Source organism: Hylobates moloch, unplaced genomic scaffold, assembly GCF_009828535.3.
Source record: "Hylobates moloch isolate HMO894 unplaced genomic scaffold, HMol_V3 SCAFFOLD_4, whole genome shotgun sequence".
Lineage (NCBI taxonomy): Eukaryota > Metazoa > Chordata > Mammalia > Primates > Hylobatidae > Hylobates > Hylobates moloch.
The window spans coordinates 9,799,113-9,822,030 of record NW_026652279.1 but is presented as its reverse complement, the minus strand read 5'-3'; the positions used below and the strand labels follow the sequence as shown (position 1 = coordinate 9,822,030).

At 37.4% G+C, this 22,918-nt stretch overlaps 1 protein-coding gene across 2 annotated transcripts in view; it reads right to left on the bottom strand.

Moving 5' to 3' along the window:
• TAFA1 (TAFA chemokine like family member 1) overlaps positions 1–18,714 on the bottom strand; it is a 532,844-nt gene extending 514,130 nt beyond the window's left edge. Inside the window, exons 1-2 of one of the 2 annotated variants that reach the window (XM_032149465.2) lie at positions 18,258–18,714; positions 16,218–16,338 (exon numbers count right to left, since the gene is read on the bottom strand). In XM_032149465.2, coding sequence (XP_032005356.1) covers positions 16,218–16,335 — 118 coding nt within the window. In that variant the 5' untranslated portion in view covers positions 16,336–16,338; positions 18,258–18,714. The remainder of the gene's footprint in view (positions 1–16,217; positions 16,339–18,257) is intronic. The other variant, XM_032149467.2, reaches the window with a different exon arrangement.
• Between the last annotated feature and the right edge of the window lie 4,204 nt (positions 18,715–22,918).

Here is a 22,918-nt window from a genome sequence, read left to right as displayed (position 1 = left end):
GTAAAAAAAAAAAAAAAAAAAACAAGAGTAACTTTCTCACAGTGGTAAATATAAGGATTAATGAAATAATATAGAATGATTAGCACAGGGCCAGGCACATAGTAAATACTTAATACAAATCTTAATTTTATATATATATATATATATATAAATCTTAGACATAATTGAAGGAGAAAGGTGCTATTTTTTCTTCCAAAGCCAGCTTCCACCCTGTCTTCTCCTATCCTCAATGCATTTACATGCATTAATTCATCATAAACCAACACATTTTCCCTTATATTCTTCTGATTTTCTCTAATTCTGATTTTCTCACATTCTGCCTCTTGACTAAAGACAATGTTAGTTTCTTTGCCTAAAATTCTTTGCTACTCAAATTCCATCCCTTACTCTTGGCATAACCCATTCCTACTTCTTCAGGTGATATTTGAAGCCCTACTTTTCACTGAAACTTTGACCCGTGTGTTATACCCTTCCCCCCATCAACAGCCCCTCCAAGAAAGGAAAGAAGGATGGACAGATAGTATTGGAGCTACCCAGGGGCCATAGTAGAAAGACAAGAACATCTGTCCTGTCAGGAACCCCACTTCATTTACCTAACACTGGATATAAGTTTAGAAATACCATCTGATGCTTCTGCCTCCAAATGTTCTATTATGATGACAACTTTCTTGAATTAGCATTTTTATATCATTTCCTGTTGATGAATAATACCATATCCTGTAGAAACAACTTTACACCAGATCTTATTCACATAAACAAGTACATCAATAGGGTTTTCTGCTTACAATAATAATAAACTACCCTTACTGGTTTTCAACAATTTAATTAAATACAATTAAATCTAGTTTGTTTTGGCAACCTATTAATGTCACAATTTAATATAAATAGACTCATGAAAAGATTATAATTAATAAATCCTTTACACTACTGTAAAATTACTCTGATGCTCTGCTTGCCAGAAATACTTAACAGCATTTTTGAAGTATGTTAATGAGGACAGTAAAAAAGCGATAATAAAATTTGATCAAAGCACTTGGTAAGGCTTCTATATGGTTTTTGCCCTCTTCAGTAGAGAGCTAGCGCCTGTTGGGTACAAATTCTTAGGAGACCCTGAAACACTAATTGCAAATTTATCATCATCTTATAATGTCTTTAATCCATGGCTTTAACTATATAGGCTACTCTCTCACACTAGCTCACATTCTCAGGAGTCTTAAATCATAAGACACTGACTATTGATAACTTCTTTTTTTCTTCTTCTTTCTTGCTAGAGCTCAAAATATTAGACACCTTGTTAGTTCTGTAATTCTTAATACACATAGATGTCATTTTGTATTCAGAGTAGAAAATACAGGGTACATACAGCAGTATAGATGAGACACACATATGATACCTTGGGATGGACATTTAGCTACCATTGTGTTTATTAGAATATGCCTGGATTTCTTCCTTTAGTGACTGAATCATATGATAAAAGGGTGATGGATTATTGTAAGAACAACACAATTACCGAAAAGAAAAAAACATCCCAAGAAGTGTGAAAACACACCACAAGATTTCAGCTGACTAGTAGCTCTTTTAATAGAATAATAACACGATTATAATCCAGTCTGAGGGTCACAAGACACCAATGCTAACTTTTGGATTATTTCCCTTTAATGAGTTATTGGTCAGGTATCTTCATTAATTAATCAAACTTCCCTATTAGTGACACCACACAGACACCAGACACCACTCAGCTTCTTTTTTTTTTTTTGAGACACGGTCTTGCTCTTTTGCCTAGGGCGGAGTGCAGTGGCACGATCTCGGCTCACTGCAGCCTCTGCCTCCCAGGTTCAAGCGATTCTCCCATCTCAGCCTCCCGAGTAGCTAGGATTACAGGCACGTGCCAATTATGTCCGGCTGATTTTTGTATTTTTAGTAGAGACAGGGTTTCACCACTTATGCCAGGCTGGTCCCAAACTCCTGACTTCAGGTGATCCTCCCTCCTCAGCCTCCCAAAGTGCTGGGATTACAGGTGTGAGCCACTGTGCCCGGCGGACACCACTAAACTTCTTAACTAGACCACCCTCACCTGTAATTATGTACACAATGTACTTTTGCAAGGAAGGATACAATAAGCATTTACCTGTTTATATTGACTTAGAACATGTGGCCAACTATTATGTATTCCATAGTAGAGATTAACCATAAAAATCTATATCATGTACTGTGATGAGTACATGGATTTTATTATCAGAAGACTCAGGTGTGATAATAAGTGGGTAAATAAGTCCAAATTGTAAAACTTCTATGTGCATCTTTTTATATAATAAAATATTATGAGTATACAGGTTAGTAATAGGCAGTTTATCTCTTCCATTCTTGCTCTGACATTCACATATTTACATAAAATGTAAGAAGATATCATGTCCTAAACACCTACTATATTGCAGGTGTGGAACAAACATTGTCTCTATTTCTTACAGAATACACATTATCTCTATGTCTTACTTAAGCCTGCAAGGTAGGGATTTTATAAACAGGAATCCCCACTCTATGGGTGAGGCAAAGAAAGGTACACTGACCTGCCCACCCTTAGAGAAAATGAGTGTAATAATGATAGAGATGGGATGTAAACTCCCGGTTGGCCAAGTTTCCCCTGTCCCTGCAGACTCCTCAGACCCAGAGTCACTGGTAGCAAAGAGGGTGAAGGCAGGTAAAAGACCTGCAAGCAGATCAACTCTCTGCCCAATTTCCAAAGATGTAAGTAGATGCTACATGGCCCATTTTGATGGAATAACTGAATTGCATAAAAGAACAGCCTATCCCAGGAACAGACAAAATGTTTCATCTCAAAACAAAACAAGTAAGTCCACGTAGGGCACTTAGCCCAGTATGTGACCTATAGTAGTGCTGGATGATGATTCTTCTAAGAGGAGTTATTCTGGTTGTTTCTGAATTCACTCCTGTCTCATTTAATTACTCAATGACTGGAGAACCATACTGTGCTTGGAAAGATTCAGAGGTTGAATCTGGGTTCAAACACAAAACATACAGTAATTGATCAGCAATGTCTGCTAGAGCAAAATCATAGGAAGAATGGGCTGTGTGTCAGGAATTTGCCATCACTGGCCAGGAGGCTATTTTTGGAACAGAGGGGTGTTGTTTTTGTTTCTGTTGTTGTTGTTTGTTTTTGATGATGACAAGAATTGGAAAGGGAAATTTCAGGTCTGATTATATAGGCAATTTCTACCTAACATGTTATTGGGCTATGGGTCTAGCAAGTTTTATTTGAAAGACAGCAAATTCTATATTTTAGCAAAAAGACACTGCTGCAAATGATCAAATCACTTACCAGAAAGGTCAACCCATTATACAATATTCTAGATAATTTATAAAGTCTCAATATGATAAATGCCAAACAATCTTATGAAAAAGTTAAATTGCAGTTGGAGAGCATTCTTTTCCAGTGTGAATGATTTATAACTTCATTTTAAGTAAACCAAAAAATCTACACTAAGAGCAAGTCTAATAAATGTAGATTTATCCTATGCTGCTGCTTCCCTGACTAGGGCACAAAAGGGTCTATGGAGTCTAAAAGAATTTATTGGGAAACAGTAACTCTGTAAAAAATGCTTGAAAATTAGGCACTATTAATCCAGAAAGGAAAAAAAAACCATGCTTTCAGCCAGGCCTGTTTACGTAGGGAAATTAAGAATCAAGCATTATTCAGCTGCAGTACTCAAAACTATTACATGATATAGAACAAGCTAACTGCCCAAGAAACAGATGCCTGGCTAATGTAGAACAATGCTCCTCAACATAGAAATTTGTTTTTTAATTTCAATTGACCAAGAGTAGATTGCTGATATTCCTAAAAGGAGTATTTGTTTGTAACGGAAACCTGACTGAGAATTGTTACACAACTTAAGTTTTCCTTTTATGTTTATATTTATTATGCATATTTTGCACTGTTTTGTACAAATGGGAATACCAGTACCATCTATGTAGGGTTTTGGTTCATACCAAATGTCATATTATAAGAAACATCCCATATTGGGGCCTGTATACAGCAAGCACTCAGTAAACCGAGCCATTATTCAGAAGCTGGCAAAACTCCCAACTTGCCCTCCCAAGCTCGGTGACCTTAAACAAATCCATTAACATATTATTTTACATTTTTGTTGTCAGAAAAATGGGAAGATGTTCTACCTCATGAGGATATTGTGAGGACTAACTGAAATATCAAATGCTTAAGATCGTTCCTTCATTTAGCAAGTATTTATTTGGCCCTCACTGTATGCCACACTGTTTCAGGCATTGTCAGACTGCTGGGTTCCTTGCCCTCACATAGCTTGTGATGTGGTAGGGAAATCAGAGTTAAACCACGGACTATAGTAAAGTGTCATTTCTATTACTACTAGGTAACTGTAGTCCTCCGCACCTAGGAGGTGCAATAAACCATTTGTTGGATAGAAATATTAAGTTTGTTGTAAGTTAAAAATAATTATTATCTTAGGTTTGAGTTAGAGTTATGCAGCTTCCTTTGATATAATAACCAGATGTTTGAAATCAACATTTATGACACATTTTGTCTTTCATTACACAAAGATAATCATAATTCGAAGGTGTGAAAGGCCCCACAGGGCTCAGAGAGTCTGGCCAGAATATGGTTGCCAAGTCTTTGATAATTGGCTGACTTGTGTTCCATAGAGACTCTCATTGCGACACTGGGGCTCTTTCCATCCATCTCCAACTGTGATCATCAGTGTACACTGACAAGGAAGCCTTGAGATTGTAAAACTAAGTAATTAAGAGATAGAATATTGTTTTCCCTTTAATTGGAATGATACAAAACTTTCTCTACTAGTGCAGGGCCTTTATCCATCAAGGTCTGCTGCCCCATCCTTTTACACTTACCTGTCTCTAAGCCTTTACTTGTTCTGTTCCTTTGGGTTGAATTAACCACCCTTCTGTTTCTTCTAACTGACTTCCTACCCAACCTTCAAAGTCCAACACAAAATCACCTCCTTCATGTTATGATTACATAGTACCCTATTCAGTTACGACCCATAACACAAGCAGCTTTGCATCTTAGACAAAGAGGTAGAGAAGAATCAAGCGAGGACTCAAAACTTTCTGGAGGTAATACAAAGTAAGTTTTTCAACTCCCAGAAGTTGACAGAACTGTCTAAAGGTGCGCTATCTTAAACAGTAGCTATTGGACCCATGTGGCTCTTTAAATTTAAATTTGATTTAATTAAAGTTAGGTCATTTTCTTCTTTTTTAATGAAAAGAATTTCATGGCACACATTTTTTGGATAGAAGAGATACTCTGAAGATGGTCAGCAAATTAACCCACATAAGGGATGGTCAGTGACTCTCAACTTGCATGCCAGTGTCAATCAGTTGACAGGGAGTGCCTGGAGAAATATTGCAAAAGATTCTAAAATCACAGCTAAGCTCTGTGGGAGCAACTGCTGTGATCAATTAACCTAAGCTGGTGATAGAAGTCTGGAGATTGGCAACATGCACGCCATAAATTTGCTTTTACTGCTAAACAATCCTGCAATCAGCTGTCAAAAATGTTGCCCTACAAATGTTCACCCAGTGACCTAGATTCTCAAGCACCTGTCCAGTAGGTGGCATCTTGCATGTTCATCAGATAAAGCGATGTAAAAAGCTACAAAACCAATTCATTTTAGTAAGACCCCCATCCGGGAAGCTTCCAAGTGACATGTACTCATGTCTTATATCTTATCATTTTATTTCAGAATAGGGGATTTATTGATTTATTTATACTTTTTGCTATGCCACATATTTTTAAAGTCACAATTTTTATAAAGGGCTAACCTCTAGTTACCATTTCTCTATAGAACAGTGGTGTTCAAAACTTTCCTTGACCACAGCACACTGAGTAGGTGAAATATCCAATTCCTGTCTTCACTTTCCAGTGGAAAAATGCTTAAGTAATAAATACTTGGAAATAAATTTATATGAATCACTAATTATTTTTCATACAATAAGAAAAACCTATTAACATGCTCTTATAAAATGATGCCCTATGAACCAAAAAATAAAAGATAAATATTATGGGTCATGAGAATATGTTGCAGACGTTTGCAGGCAGTGAATGTCACCAACAATGTCACCATACATCACCACACAAGCAAATTTTAAGATAATTACAAATTAAGTCTTTGATAATTACAAAGTTTTGATAATTACAAATTTTAAGATAATTACAAATACAGTCATGTATCGCTTAACAACAGGGATATGTTCTGAGAAATACATCATTAGGCGACTTTGTCATTGTGCGAACATCAGAGTGTATTTACACAGACCTAGATGAGATAGACTACTACCCACCTAGGCTATATGACATAGATTATTGCTCCTAAGCTACAAGCTGTAAAGCACATTATGGTACTGAATGTTGAAGGAAATTGTAGCACAACGATAAGTATTTGTGTACTTAAACCTAACTCTAGTACCTAGGTGATGAAATAATCTATACAACAAACCCCCTTGACACGAGTTTACCTATATAACAAACCTGCATATGTACCTCTGAACCTAAAGCAAAAGTTTAAAAAGCCTAACTAAACCTAGAAAAGGTACGGTAAAAATACGGTATTATAATCTTGTGGGACCACTGTGGTATAAGCCATTCATCGTTATGCAGCACATGACTATACATGTTTTAGCAATAGGAATATAGATAAAATATTTTCTGAACCACAATTAAGCAATGTCTTAAAGTCTAGTCTTCAGCAAATTTAAAATCCAAAATATGTAAATATCCATCATTACAGACTATAGAGTTAACCCAATCGTCCACAGCAAACTTAATTGATAATGATGAAACTATACCACTACTAATTTATAATTAAAAAACAAGGACCACAGCAATTGAAAATCACTAACAACTCAAGACAACACTCATGATACACTGATAACGAATTATCCTTCCCCACATTGCATGAATTCTAATTCTTTGCATACAGAAACTTTGCAATGTTTCCAAGAGCTGGCAGCCAGTTAAAGAATACTGAATTAAGGAAGTTCAGTAAACATTAGTTACATGTAATTTATAGCAAAATGATAACTCAGTTGTTTTACTAATAAGCAGCCTTTATTCATAGACAGAATGAATATATATGATATCATAAATCATTTTCCCAAAAGAGTACCTTGGGTTTCAAGATAAATTTATAACTCACTAGTGGGCTGCAGACTAGATTTTGAGAACTTTCATAAAGTATTAAATTAAGAGTTTTACACATGCATCTCTATGCTGCTTGATGCTTCTGTTTTATTAGATTTGCTGGTTACTATTTTTTCCCAACCATAATCAAAAAGAAAATTAGGCTGGACACGGTGGCTCACGCCTATAACCCCAGCACGTTGGGAGGCCTAAGTGGGCAGATCACCTGAGGTCAGACGTTTGAGACCAGCCTGGCCAACATGGTGAAATCCCCGTTTCTACTAAAAATATAAAAATTAGCTGGGCGTGGTGGCATGTGCCTGTAGTCCCAGCTACTCAGGAGGCTAAGGCAGGAGAATCGCTTGAACCTGGGAGGCAGAGGTTGCAGTGAGCCGAGAGCGCGCCATTGCACTCCAGCCTAGGCAAAAAGAGCAAAACTACATCTTGGAAAAAGAAAAAAAAAAAAAAAAGAAAGAAAAAAAGAAAGAAAATTAATTGATTTTTAGCTGAGATTCAAATGAAGCTATTGAATAGACTATTGTCTTCATTATATCAAAGCTCTCTGTTTACCAGAGCCCCAGTAATACCATTTAGCTTACAGATACAATGTTATAGCCTGCTGGGTATAACTCAGTATAGGACTATACCATGGGCATATTTTTAAAGTAGGTCAAGACACATGTGCGCAGAACATCCCCTTTTGATTCCACTTCCCTCGCTTCTCTCTCTACTCTGCTTGCATAAAGATATTTGATAAAATCATTAGAAATCATAAAATGTTAGAGTTGGAGGTAGTCTTGTCTGAGGTTACGCCCTGACAGCCTGCAGGTAGGATAGAGCCATCAGTCTTGATTTGTTTGGCCCACCTGACATTTCCAAGGTAAGAAAATTACACGTCAATTTTTAGATTTCTGGCTTGCCTTGCAATATTCAGCATTTCCTAATATCTGACCCATCATTTTGTCACCTGCCTGGTCCATGATGATGTTTGCTTTGCCTACCTATGAAATCACCCACAAAGTTTTCAAATAGTTTTTGCAGAATGCTTTTTTACATAAGAAAAGGTAATTTTGAATCCTGCTATGTCAAATAGATAAAGTTAATAAACCAGTTCCTTGGGTAGTTTAAAACTTATTTGGCAGAATATACTTCACTGTTTATGGAACACATGGATCCCCCTCTTGGAGGTACCAGGTACAACATGAAAATTGTTGAATTCCTTCCCACCCTCTCATCTGGAGCTTTGCAATTTGACAACTTAAAGGAGATCGTGAAAGCTCCATCCTCTGACTCCTACTCTGGTGCTCTTTCCTCATTACAATTTGATGTTTTTTTAAAAAGGCTTAATGTGATGTTTTTCTACCACTTTCTGAACTTTAAAGAATGTAAAGTTCTCACTCAGCTAAAGCTAGGTTGATCAATAAATAATTATTGAATACGTACCCAATATTAATTCAATGAGAAGTAAGACCTGCTGGCCTGCTGATCCTAATGCAGTATACTGTTAATTTCAGGAACAATGACATGCTTTACCCCCCGCCAGTGTATTAGCTTATCTAAATCTAGGAGCTGACATTCTGTATTCACTTGAAAGTATGTGAGTCAATTGGTCCATTCTTCATCCACAAAAGTGGAAACTAAGAAAAGTCCTTTGGATGTATACAGATTCAGCTTGGATTTATTCTTGTGTGATATGAAAGCATGCCTAGAAAAGAAGGTCTAGTAACTGCATAGTAAAGGTAAATGTCGGTAATTCCATCAGTAGAAAAATGGCCACACCTGAGGATGTGAGAGGTCTTCCTCCCTTGCAAACTCAGAGAACAACTTGGTTTGACTCCTTCCCTGCGTTAAAGAAAGATCTGCTTAATGAATAGGCAGATCCCTCAGCATTCCAGTCCACCTTCTTGGAGAAACCCTGTGATAATATCATTTTTCTTTTCTTTTTTGGACCTTTATTATATGAAGTTGGGAAAAGAGAAAGAAATAATGGGCCAACAGAGTTCCCTACGTGATTTGAGGGTATTATCTTTGCGGAATTCAATCAGGTTATACAAATTTTAAACAAAATTCATCTTCTTTTTATTCCCAAAGAAAGGAAAAGTGCTTGCCTGGTGTTACTTTCTCTCCGCTACAACGGCAAAGTGACTTTTTCTCTTGATATCGAAAGATTTGGAAAGTAAAAGTCCTTTCCCTATTTGCCAAGTGAAGCCTCCTCTTCAGTCCCTCAAGACAACTCCTATAATCTTTTCTAAACTTTTAGAGGGGAAAAATCCCCAAACCTGTGACTGAAAACCTTAGGGATTTATTTTTTTACTACATTTTTAAGTATAGTCTTTGAATTATTTTGAATGGAGTAGCTGTCAAAATTGAATAGAGTCAAATATCTACATAAAGATACACACATAATATATGTATGTTATACTGACAATATAATGTTTATGTCACTCTCCATTTGAGAAATCTTGAAATTATAAACACACACACAAATGCACATACATCCGTATGTACACACACAAACACTCACACACAAGTAGTAACAACTAAGGAACAGTTTAAGATTCCACCAGAAACTTCATTCCTCCTTTCCTTAGTAATTAAACAAGTATTTGCTGAGAACCTAGTATGTGTCAACTCAGTAGAAGGGAGAGATAAAAAGATGAATAACAGAGGATTCCAGAATTATCTTGGCTCATGCTTCTCAATGCATGTAATCTGAATAGGCATGGTAGATGCTATTCAAATAAAAGGTGTCTGGAAAATTTTAACTAAACACAATCAGATTTCTTACCTGCAAATCTTTCCAGAACTTTCATCTACTTACAAGCACTGCAAATCTCCAGGAGGAGAACATAACAAAGAGTGGACACTGTTGTCGAAGGAGTATCTTGAGAAGACAGTGTTTCATGAAGTATAATTCCGAAATGCTGGCCTAGACATTTTACTGGATTAAGACCCTTAAAAGGAAAAGGGCCTCATGGTATTTTCCTACTTATTCTCACTTCTTTTTTCTTAAACTGGAAACATGGTTCAGTATCTTTCTAATTTTACCATTGAAACTCTCTCACTAATATTTTAAGCTTTTTGATAAAAAGCAATATATGTTCATTACAAAAATGAATCCAAAAAATAAAAAATTACAGGAAGTTAAAAGTTCAAGTCATTCTAGACCTCTCACCAGATTTAACTACCACTGTAGAAAGATGTTTATATCCTTTTTGACATTTTTATGTGTGTGCAAATATGATTCTTTACTCCAAAATTATTTGGAAGCAGAGTATTCTGTTCCTTGTTTTCTCCACTCATCAATGTATCATGGGCATTTTTCCACATGGGGAGACAAAACATATTCTCATCCCTTTTAATGGCTACATCAAATCCCATTGTGTGGATGTGCTATGATTCATTTTACCAATCCCCTTTTGACAGAGATGAAACTCCTCTCCAATTTTTTGCCATTAAAACCACTGTTGCAATAACTATAGCTTAACATACATCTTTTCACATTTGTCTAATAATTTTCTTAGTAATAAGCACCTGGAAATGGAAGTGTCAGGATTTGCACATTTTACATTTTGGGAGATGTTACTAAATTGTTATCAAAAATGGCATGCCAATTTATCCAGTTAAGCTTTGATATTTTGCACAAAGTTTAAAATTGAAAGAATGTTTAAAAGAGTTCAAATTGTCTTCTTAAGTAAACTTTAAGAAATTAACAATTAAAGGCTAATCTTCGTTTTTGCCATTTCTAAATATTTTAGTTTGCAGTGTAGTATAGCATCTATTTTCCCTAACTAGGGGTTGAAACCATAGGCTTGAGCTCACGTAAGTAAGAGTTTTTATAGCATTGTAATAATTTTCTTATAAGTTCATAGGATCAGCAGGAAATATTTACTTGCATCTCTACTTGGCCTTGATATTATAGGGTCTGATCAAATATCAATAGCTGCACCCTGACTCTGCGATGAGGTCAATATGATCAATCAGATGATCGATGGATTATCACTAAGCACAAGCTTGCACCGAATAACAACCTGTCTGCTCCAATCCTTAGGCCAATTCGCTATATTTAGCAGCCTAGCACTGGTACGCATTCTTAAAGAGCCAATATGCAACCATGGTGGTTCCCACTATTTCTTTTATATTACAGTTATAAAACAACCCTTTACTGTAATGTACTCTGGTATTCTACTGCATATTCTTTGAGCAGCTTTCAATAAAGTAATGTTGAATAGTAAGGTAAAAATAAGTATAAGGCATACAAAAATGCTTAATATTTTAACAAAAATATCATACTTTAAAATGGAAGGTGATGTTCAGTATGTAATAATCAAGGCATAAATGAATATATCTAACACACATAGTTTGCTTAATATAGCTTTAAATCAGGTCAAGTATAAATTACACAGACAACTCTATTCAGAGTAATCTTTTTATATATCATTTCCATACACCCCTGTCGATAAAATAGCAGTGACTCAGGAGTAAATGATTCATTAGGCACTTAAAACTTCTTGTCTCATGTAATTTATCTATATAATTTAAAATTACTGAAGAATCCCAAGGATCTTTTATTGCTAAATAATTTTGAGATGATTTATATTTTACTAAGTTTCAAGGACACCCCCCCCCACCCCCGCCACGCACACACACACATTCAAAATTAAGTAACTATCAAAATTGCTGTCCTAATTCGTATATCCATAAGGGGAAAAACTCATCCTAAAACAGAAAATTACAATTAGCAAAAACCATTCAATCTTTTTTTACCTGTTACACAAAAAAACCTGGTGATTATAAAGAGTTGAGGTGTCTATTTTATAATTACCTGAAACAACTGAACACCAGTTTTGAGTTTTCATTTTTTAGTGTGTCTTTTTAAAACTAAACGTCCTGTCTATAGCTTTATAATGAAAAATAAAAAAGAAGTGCAAGTATTCTTCAAGTTGTTAGGGTAATTTCCTACATCATTCCCCAAATAAAAACTTGATCCAGCCAAATATTAAATTATTGAAATTACAAATATGTTAATCTACAGCACATTTTACTCATCAGTGTAATTTTAAAATTCACTTTCATTTGATTGACTGTTTTAATCTTCCCTAACTAGTGAGTAACTGAAAATAAATGGTGCATTGCTAATACTATAAATATGAAAAATAGGAAGTAGTTAGGGACTGCAGGCGAATATATTAAAATCAGTCAGTTTTCTAGTTAACATATTCTCATTTTGTTTGTGTACAAACCCACTGCATTGAGAAGACAGATCACAAATTCACGGCCTCACAAAAACATGGTCTCGATTTCATGTTATGACAGCAGAAATTGGCCCAAGCCTCTAACCATTTCCCCTAAAGGACCCAGGCTGGCTGGTGTCATCCAGGTGAGGCAATCTGAATGAGGGGAACATCACGTCAAATTCCACTCATCTGTCAGTGTAGTGGATTATTTCTTGAGAGACTGAAATTGGCTGTTTGCTGTCTGAGTACCATCAATATTACCATGCAAGGAACAGCCAAACTGCCCGTAAGAGGCTGGGGAGCAGAGGGAGGGGATGGGGGGGAGCCATTCCTAACCAGGTGAGGAGGCAGCTGTAAAGCTTTCATTCTCTTTCCATTCAAGGCTCTGAGTGAAAGATTTGTCATTTTCCACATTTCCCAGATACTTGGTATGCACACGGAGTCTGCCTGCTCTTGCTTTATGAAAGAGGTGATTTTTCAAGCTTAGGCAAATGTGGCAGAGCTCAGGGTCTGCGGGTGTCTCATTTTTTCTCATCATGTCACTTGTTTTAACCGATTTGAGAAAATGAGATTATGTTTTTCCTTTTTGCTCATTTATCCAGCAATTTATTTATTTATTTGTTCATTTAGGGGTGGATTGTCACAGATAACTGGCCCTGATTTCTATCTTGTTTTCATACACATTTCATTAGTGTCCCTGGAGATTTAAGACCTACAAGGGAAAACGTCACAACTTTCATCTAAAAAAAAAAGCATATTTTTATTCTTAAAATCAAAAGATTGTATTAAAGAGTCTGACTGGAATAATCTAGAATATGGCTATGACCAAGATCTATCACTTTAATCTTTGCAGCTATTGTCAAAAACCAAGGAAAGTTGAATAAACATATTATATAGAACTATTGGATGTTAAGTTTAATATCATTTTAATCATTCTGCATCTAGGAAGGGATATTTATAGTTTCTTCATTTCAACAATAAAGCTGAAATGGGTCTCAGATGTATTAGCACTTGGGGTCAAAATTGGCTTCAGTGCTGCAGTTTCTTGGGGTATTTGACGCACACATCAACCACGCACTGGTTGATAATACACAAATTCTAAGGAAGAAAATGGAGAAAACAAACATTGAGTTTAATTTCAGCCAGAACCTAATATGTGATTCTCAGTTTTAAAATATGGTATTTTAAAATAAGCCCTATAAAGACATAAGTTTACTTATTATACATAACCCCCAACGAAAAACTCCATATATTCACTGATTAACAGAGACAACTATGTGAAAGCTTGTTACAAACGGTACTGTATCTGTTTCATGATTATATGCATAGAGTAAAATAAGACACATAGCACCAGTAGTATATTCTAGCCATGTACCACATGGTTAACAAAACAATAGCAAGAGAAAAAAAAAAAAGAGTTGTTGCCTTGGCTATGTGGATTACTAGCTGTGTAGACAGCAAAACTTCATTCATCAAACATCCCTGGCTTGCAGGTTTACAGTCTATTAAGGGGGGACATCAGTAATTCCCGATATTTGTGAAGAACTTTACAGCTTACAAAAGACTTATTTGAAGTTATTTTTATTATATTTACACCCCACCTCACCCCCACCACCACCATATCTACAAATGGGGAATGAGAGCAGAAAGGTCAGTTGCCCAAGGTTATGTCACTAACCTTAAGTGACAGAGACTAAAGTGGCCAGCCCTGAGCCCAGCCCTGCTTTCCCCCCTCAACCACGTGCCACTCACTAGTTCTGCCATGGCCACCTCTCAGAATGGGTGTGCAGTTCAGATGGGACCAAGTATTGTCATAATGAAAGTTTTCAAAAATTATATGAAGAGGCTCACACTTCCTCAAAGAAGCTATTTGGCATGGTCACTCGGTGCACCGAGAGGCATTTTCCCCTCCTGGAGACACAGGCTCTGGCCGTGAATCATGCTGGTATGACTTCTAATGACAGCTATTCCCTGTGTGGCCTCAGACAAGCCACCCAACCTTTCAGAGCTTCTGTTTCCTGGGCGAAAGGGGAGACATTACACCCACTTGCATAAGGATTAAACTGAACAGTGTGAACTAATCCTAAGAGCCCTGCCTAAAACATACACGTAATAGTTGTTTTTATTGTGAATTCTTATTCTTGGGCATCACAATGAATGCAGATGTCCCGCATTGTTTATTATTTGTGACCATGTAACAAATGAAAGACATTTGTGCCAGAACAGATTGTGATTAAGTGATTGGAGGTAATGTGGGAATCTCAAATTCACTTTTGTTTTCCCTCCATCTCGGCTGCACTGAGGCTTGAGTGGCGGTTCCCGCGCCAGGCTCAGGACACAGGATGCAGAAATACAAGCGCGTCCTGAAGAGTGCGGTTTCCATGTCCACCTGCAGGGGCACCAGCGCCCCCTCGCCTTCCTGCTCAGACAAGGGCTTGGGGAAACAGAGTGGCAGGGCCCAGGAACAGCCCCCAGCCTCAGCCCCCAGCACAAGCCAGCCCCATCCCTTCTCCCGGGGCAGCTGGAGATCCAGCATCCAGCAGGCTTGCGCGCTCGCTGCAGCCTGGTGCAGGCGCGCGGGAGGACCCTGGGCTACATCCGCGCTCTGACAAGCCTGCCCCCAGCAGGGAAGCTGAGCCCCAGGAGGCAGCAAGCGGGGCCCCGGAAGATATTGCTGGAGAGCTGTACAGAAGAGCTTGGGATCGGTGTCCAAGCCGGCTGAGGAGCCAGGGAAAGGCGAGGGCGTAGACGCTGGAACGCGCAGCCGGAGGAAGCTCGACGGATGGGGGGAGGAGGCCATTGATGGGATTTGGAGAGGCGGGTGGAGGGCTGGGAGCACTTCAGAACTGAGCATCAGAAACTTGGGCGCGCAACTGGTCCCCAGAGCCCGAACTTGACCGTCGCGAGAGAGGAAGGGAGGGGAAGGAGGGAGGTGGGGTGGAGGGTGAAGGCGGGGTGGGTAGTAGAAGGATGCGAAGGCTGATGTTGAACAGAAAATGGAAGGAAATTTTTCCAAGAACCAGGGAAGGTAAGGACAATCGAGCTGGGAGGGACTGTAATGAGAAAGCTGGAGAGGCAAAGAAGGAGAGCAAAATCCAGATTGAAGAGCGAGGCCATGGAAGGGTGAGAAATATACTCTGAACATTAACAGGAAGAAAGCAAAATACGTCCGGAACTAAAAATTCAATATAGGAAAAACAAAACAAAACAAAAATCAGGTGGGAGGGACTTCGTCCCTGAAACTGCCAAAAGAGAGGGAAAAATGCCACTGAGCATACCGGAAGAACAGAAAGTGAAGGAAGGGAGAAAGGAAAGAAGGCACATTAAACCAGACAAGAAATAGTAAGTTACTTTTTAATTTCTTTTTCATTGACAACTTGCTTCCAAAGTTAGTTTGGGGACTATGCCCCCACAAAATTCTTAGCCACATACAGACCAAGATTATAGTAGGTAAAATCCTCAAGTCTTGAAAGTTATTCCACCTTTTGCAGAATATTCTGCTATTGACCAAAGCATCCAAAAACAGATGACTTCTACTTTTCAAGGTGTGTAGAAGCAGGTGGGGTGACACTTAGAAAAACCCACCTCTTCTGAGAAATTAATAGAAATACCTCCAAGACATTTTGGCACACTCCCCTTCCCCCAAAGCATCCAGCCAACAATATGTCTTGGAATTCAAAGGCAAGCTGCCCACACTATAGCACTTTATGTCACTTGCATTCAACCATCTGTCAAGGAAATAGTGGTAAGACTGGAGGAGGCTGCAGGGGAGCCAGCTCCTGACTTACCTGGTCTGTGCAGGTGATGCTGCTGGAAAGTGTGCTGAAGGGATCCATGGCAGAGTAGCATTGCACAAGCACTTATCCACAAATACAGGACCCAGGACATCGCAGAGACCATTGCCATTCTCTAAAGAGAACATTCGACAGGAAAGGTTACCCCCGGCTTCAAGCCCCCAGCTCAGTCAGCCCCACTGATGAGGGAAGGGAGGTCTCAGACGTCATGTTCCTTTGCTACTTCTCTGGCTAGAACTAATGATCCAGCAGAGGTCATGCCATGAAGTGGGATTGAGGGAAAGCCCTTTTCAGATGATCATACATTCATTTTTTTCTTAATTCTGCAAAACAAAACTCCAAGGATTGCCAAAATGCAAAAATAAAGTTTTAGACTATCAGTTAGTCAGTTTAAAACAATGCATGCTGACTAAAAATCCTATTTTACACAACGATCTTTAAACTCTAGTTATCCCAGGCACTGAAAAGCTGCAGACTCCTCCTGTTCATTCTAACTTCATTGCAAGTCTGACATAAGCCTGGAAGGAAAGAGTGGGTTCTTTTTTTTTTTTTTAATTCTACAGTCATGAATTTTTAATTGCAATGCTGTCTTCTAAACTAAGTAATCATTTCTCAGAGGCATGTTGTAATCTCCTGATAGAACCGATCCTTTTGACTGGACCTAAGAATCAGAAGGGATTGTGTTTAGCCAGAATGAGTTTCAGATGCAACACCTATGCTTCTATCCTAGAGCAAGCCATAATTTGCAATATTGCTCAGCCTCCTAAGATTCCATTGTAGCTTTTGTTGTATAGCATTGATGAATATGCATATACAGGTGGCATATATATTTATGGATGAATATGTACCTTTTCTCGGGCGCTGAAACTTTGACAGTCTTATCTGCACCTATGAGGATCTTAGGAACCACAAAGGCTCAACTGCGCTATATATTGTCCAATTTCTCAAACAACACCTTATGCTGCATTTCATATTGCCAAATTAATCAAACTTGAAGCACCGTCCTTACTCAGCCAGTGATAGGGAAGCATTTTCTACACAAGAATCCAGTTAACTGTATGCTTTTCTGTTCGGCAGAGAGGGCTTTAGAAGAAGATTTCTTTCTTTCTTTTCCTTTTCACTGCCAAATCATACCCTTCAAAAATCTCAACTATAGGTTGAAAACGTGCTAGTAACCTCCCAGCCTGGCTTATTCATAAAAATTGATTCTTTATTAAAAACTGATGTTCAGAAAACAAAAATATACATCGTATATATGCACACAATGCAGGCTAATTTGTGGATTTTAGCAGAGAGATACAGTCTTGGAAGGATTTTAGGACTATAATAGACAAATGGTGACAACTACAATTAAGTGCAAAGCAGGAAAACATTATTTTCAACAGCTTGGTGCTATTCATGCCTAAGTCTGTGATTCAGATGGAGCATTCACTTTCTAATTAGCTTCACTGCCCACTGTTTACTTTTGTATACAACATACTTTGCCTATTGTTTTCAGAACTATCGGGATAACATACATGCATTCTCTTCAGCGGAAATAAATAGCAACACCCCTCCTGTGAAACCTAAAATGAATGTATTTGGGGACTTTTTCAGAATACCCTGCAAATTACAGAAAGACAAAACAGAGGCGACTGTGGATGTATTTACTGCTTGTGAATTGCAGTTAAAATGTACTGGAAATTCATCTAAACTTGAAAAAATAATCCTGCCACAGCCAAAACTTAATAGTTTTTCAATGACTGCTTTCTCTTTCTCATTTCTTCACCCACATAGATCCTACCACTCAAAAGGATTACTGTGACTTTATGCTTGCAATATATATTTTTTTAATTTAACTTTTTTAAATTCTCAGCATTACTTCCAAGCCTCCTGCATGTCACTCTCACTGCTTGCTCCTTTAGCAAGGGTTGTCTCAATGTTATTAAGTGTCTTCCCCAAATAAAGCATTCAGCCTTGCACAGTTATCTAGATATGCCTGGATATGTTTCAGATCTGCTTTCTGAATCTTAAACCCTTTAAGATGCTTCTTACCTGAAAAATCCAGCAAAGAGCAGAGTACTCTATTAGTGTTCATTGGAAAGATCTAACACTTTTTAAAATCCATCTGTGCCACAATTTAAAATTTTTTTTCAAAGAGCTTCCCAACAATCTTCTTTATCAGGATTAAAAAAAAAAAAAAATGTTACTCTCTTCCGATCCTATTTCCACAGTAAAAAAAAGACATCGGGTTCATTCAGACTGTATTGTCAGAAAAGGAGCCAAGGTTTGAGGGGTGGAAACCTTGTCATTTTCACCTTTAAATCATCTCCTGGCGTCACCTCTGCCTGACGAGACCTTTGAAGTGATGGGGAGATAATGTGCAGTTTCCTGAGGAGAATCAGTTTATAGTTGCCGATGGACCATCCCCACTCCAGTGCATTCGGGGCAGAGTAAGGCAGCAAAATGTAGGAGCAGGGCTGCTATACGGTGCTGTAAGTAGCAGTAGTCTGTTTCAATACATCCCTCTGCTCTAAAGTATCACATGTCTTAAAGTGACATTACCCTCTATTACAGCTACAGTGAATTGTAATATCTGCCCACTAACTCTTCAACAACTCAAGCAGCGCTTTAACATTATATTGCCTGATTTATTACGTTAGAGGTCCTACTGATACCATCGATTTAACAAAAGAGTAAAGAGGGAAGGAGAAACAAGAAAAAAGCATTCTGCAAAATACTGATATTATTAGTGGGAGTTAGACTTCTAACAGTAAATGGGAAAGTGAAATATAAGCCATTTCTTACCTCTTAATGTTCTTTTTACCAGGAAGTTAACCACAAATAGTGTCAGATTTATACTAATTTAAGTCTGCTGGCTGTTTCAGCAGTTAAATAGGAGACTAGAATTTACCTGGAATAGGACATAGATGCGTATATGCATAAGTCCAATAAAAACCTTCTGAACTTTTTGAACATGTTTAATAAACAAAAATATGTTATTTTCAGCACCAAATGAAGAAATATGCTCACAGCTCTTTTTTAAAATTTTTTCCTCTCCTTCAAATAACATTCTGGGGTGGGGAGGGAAAACACTCAGAAGTTCAACATCTTATTTCTCGTACTATGGTTTGAACCCTTTCTTCTTCAGAAATACAGTGTAATTTTGCCTAAACTTCAATGATGAATACAAGGTGACCTAGTTTTCATTTATAGATTGCACTGGTAATAATTCTCTGAAATACCCTCAGTTATTTCACAAATCACTTATAAAGCACCTACTATGTGTTAGGTGCCTGGGAACAAAGCAGAAAACATGATTAATGAGATCCCCACTGTTATAGATCATACTGTCTAGTCTTTTATGGTGTTTTCAAAATCAAGGTAGTTCTCATAATATTCTTTCCTTGGAAACATTTTGAAATTCCCTAGAACACTCTCTTGCCTTTCAGAGGCACAATAAAGAAGGTCCAATGCTGCTGCACATCTTTGCAAGTGATTCTGTTTTCTCACGTTACACACAGTGAGAGAGTGAGGGATCCTTCAGACTCGTCAATCTTGCCAATTGGTCTTTCACATAGCACATAATAGCTCTTTGTAACATAACAATTGTTCACTAAATCTTACCTCTAAACAGATTTCTAAGTAATAGTAAATATTAATCTCACAGTTAAAAATTAGTTAAAAATGTCAAAGTTCTAGTTGGTATTGCATGTTTCACATCTGTGCCTCATTATTGTTGTTCATGAGTATGTACAGAAAGTTTACACTGACTGTACAGCATCAAGATAAAAAAATAATAACAGCAGTGGCAGCAGGTAATGTTTATGAAACCTTCACCAGATGCTAGCACATTCTATAGTATGTCTTGTAAAGTCTAATTTAATTCTTTTTACCAACCCCACAAGATAAGTATTATTATTATTATCTCTGTTTCACAGATGGGGAATGTGAGAGGAGACAGGAAGGTTAAAGAACGTGCACAAGGTTATATGGTAGTAAAAGACAGTGCAGATTTCAAGTCCAAATGATTTGGCTCAGGAGTACATTTCTTAAACACTGTGATAAAATATTTAATGGAAAAAAAAATCCAAAAAAATAGCTATTATATTTTCTTATTTCTTTAACATTAAGATAGTCTCAAAAATGATTATTCAGTCTTTCTAGAGGTACATATTAACCAGGCATTTGAAATATAGAAGTACACAAGATAGCTTTTGCCCCATGATTGTTGCTGGTTGTGGTTTTGCTATGCTAATGAATTAAAATTAAAAGGAAGTTCACCTTTGCTAATAAAGGCTACCATTTTGAAAACCTGTAACCATTATGTTTTTCATTTCTAGAGATTAAAATAAGGGTCAAGATAGTTACTTCCATAATTCAATTTAATCCACCACCTAATGGATTACAGTCAAGGCATTCAGATAGGCATTGCTGAAAATTAAGAAAAAAATACCGGAATAAAGACTTGCCTTAAGTTTCATTCTAAATGCATGTAATGAAGCAAGAATATTAACATCATTCTATTTTTTTCTTCCAAATACCTTGCAGTCCATTGCATTGCAGCCAATGATCATTTGTCCTAATAATGTAAGAATCAACATATATTGATCTTTGAGGCCATTTAGTGTATTCTCCCAACTCAAAGCAAAACTACTCTCACATTTTTCAGAAAATTCAGCCTTTCCACCTTCTGACCATGGTAGGATTGCACTTCCTGATCCCTTTAGGGTTGGGTATGCCATAAGGTTCAGCCGATGAGGTGCCATTAGAACTGATGTCATTTCCCCAAGTAATAGAGCATTTAATTGCTGAAGTGACACGCTCAGATCTCTTCTTGCCTTTGAAGCAGGGACAAGCTGCACTATCAGCCTGAGTGCTTCAGCACAGGCCTCCTCTTCCCCTACCAATCCTTGATGGATCTACCTAATGAATAAATAGTTTTTTGTTTAAGCAATTGCAACTTAGGAGTTGTTTGTTATTGCAGCATCATCTAGTCTATACTGACTGATGAAAACTTTATCTTGTAATTCACTTGTTAATTGAATTTTTATGTTCCATGCACTGCACTAGGTCATGAGGAGAGCATTATACACATCAATAATCACAACTATGTCTTAAAAATACAAAGCATTCACAAGGTAAATGCCAAACAAACAAAAGCAGCAACCAAAAAAAAAAAAAAAAAACACACACACAACAAAATAAAACCCAACTACTGCTTAAGAAAGAATAAAAATCCTCAGTAGCAACAGGGAATGCACACAGTTGGAAAGAGAGGCTAAATCATTTTCTATCAAACTGGCAATATTCAGTACTATAATTTGAATCTGGATCCGTAAGGCAGAATTTTCAGTAACTGTAAGAAAAAGAAAATGGGGGACAAGATTTTTCTTAGGCTGGAAAAAAAGATAACCTTCATGCAGGAGTCTTATTTTTCACCTCCAGCAGCCTATCTCTACAATTACTTTACCAACTATAATTCCTCATTGCTTATCTTGTCTGTCTTCCAGGCAGAAGAAAAAGAAAGAATAAGGTCATTTCTTTTGTTCTTACACTTCTCATTTCTTTACTCTTTATTCTCCTTTTAGGACAGAGTGAAAGTTGAAATCCCACTAGCTTTACCTCCTTTTCTCTAACCAAAGCAATACATGTATATTTTTATAGCAACAAAGTAGTCTCTTTTTTTTGCAAGGATATGAACATATATCAGAAGCACATAAAGGTCACGAAAATGATTGCTTTGGCAATAACAAAAACAATAATATGTTTTTTTGGTTTATAAAACTTTCAAATCCATAGCTGATTTAAGATCAGATCCCCCAAAACTACTCAATTCCAACAGCCATTCAACAACGCAATAGTTTGAGCCAGAAGTGAAGAAGACTCTTCTGGCCATGTCCCTCCCCAGAAATTTCTGCATCCAATCAGTCACTACGACCTATTAATTCTACTTCCTGTTTATGCCTCAAATCCATCCACTTTCTCCCTCTCCATTCAACTACCCTCATCCAGACTACCATCATCTTTTACCTGAACTATAGCAAGTGTACTTGTCTTGGAGTATGTACCTGCCACCTGTGTCTCCCCAACTCTGCATCTTGAGGGAGCATATTTAAGACACATGGTGATTATGTCATTCCTGTTACTTAAAAACCTTTCAATGGTTTCCCATTGCATTTAAAATAAAGTCCAAATCTTATGTCCATGGTTGACAAGGCTCTGCCTGAACTGACCCACCTACTTCTCTAGCCTCAGCTCTTACAAACATTCTAATTCTTGGCTTCTACTAGACTCTTCTCTTGGATTCTTGAATAGGATGGAGAAACTTTCTTTCCAAAGCCTTCTCTAGTACTCCAGACAAGATCAGGTCGTTGTGCTATGTCCCCTTATATCCCTTGTGACAGCACCTCTAGAATCTTAAATACCAGCATTAATAGCTATTTCTGGAATTATTTGTTTAATGCCTGCTTTATCTCCTTACAAGAATCACCATGAGGGCAAGGAGGACAAGCATATTGGTCACTGCTGCATCTTCAGAGTCTAACATACTGCCTGGCATATAGTAGACAACAAAATGCTTGAATGAATAAATGAATAATAATAAATGAATCAAAAATAAAATACTAATTCACCATCAGGATGGCATGCATAATGAGCTGCCTTTACAGAAAAAGTAGCTTTGACCAGGCATGGTGGCTCACGCCTATAATCCC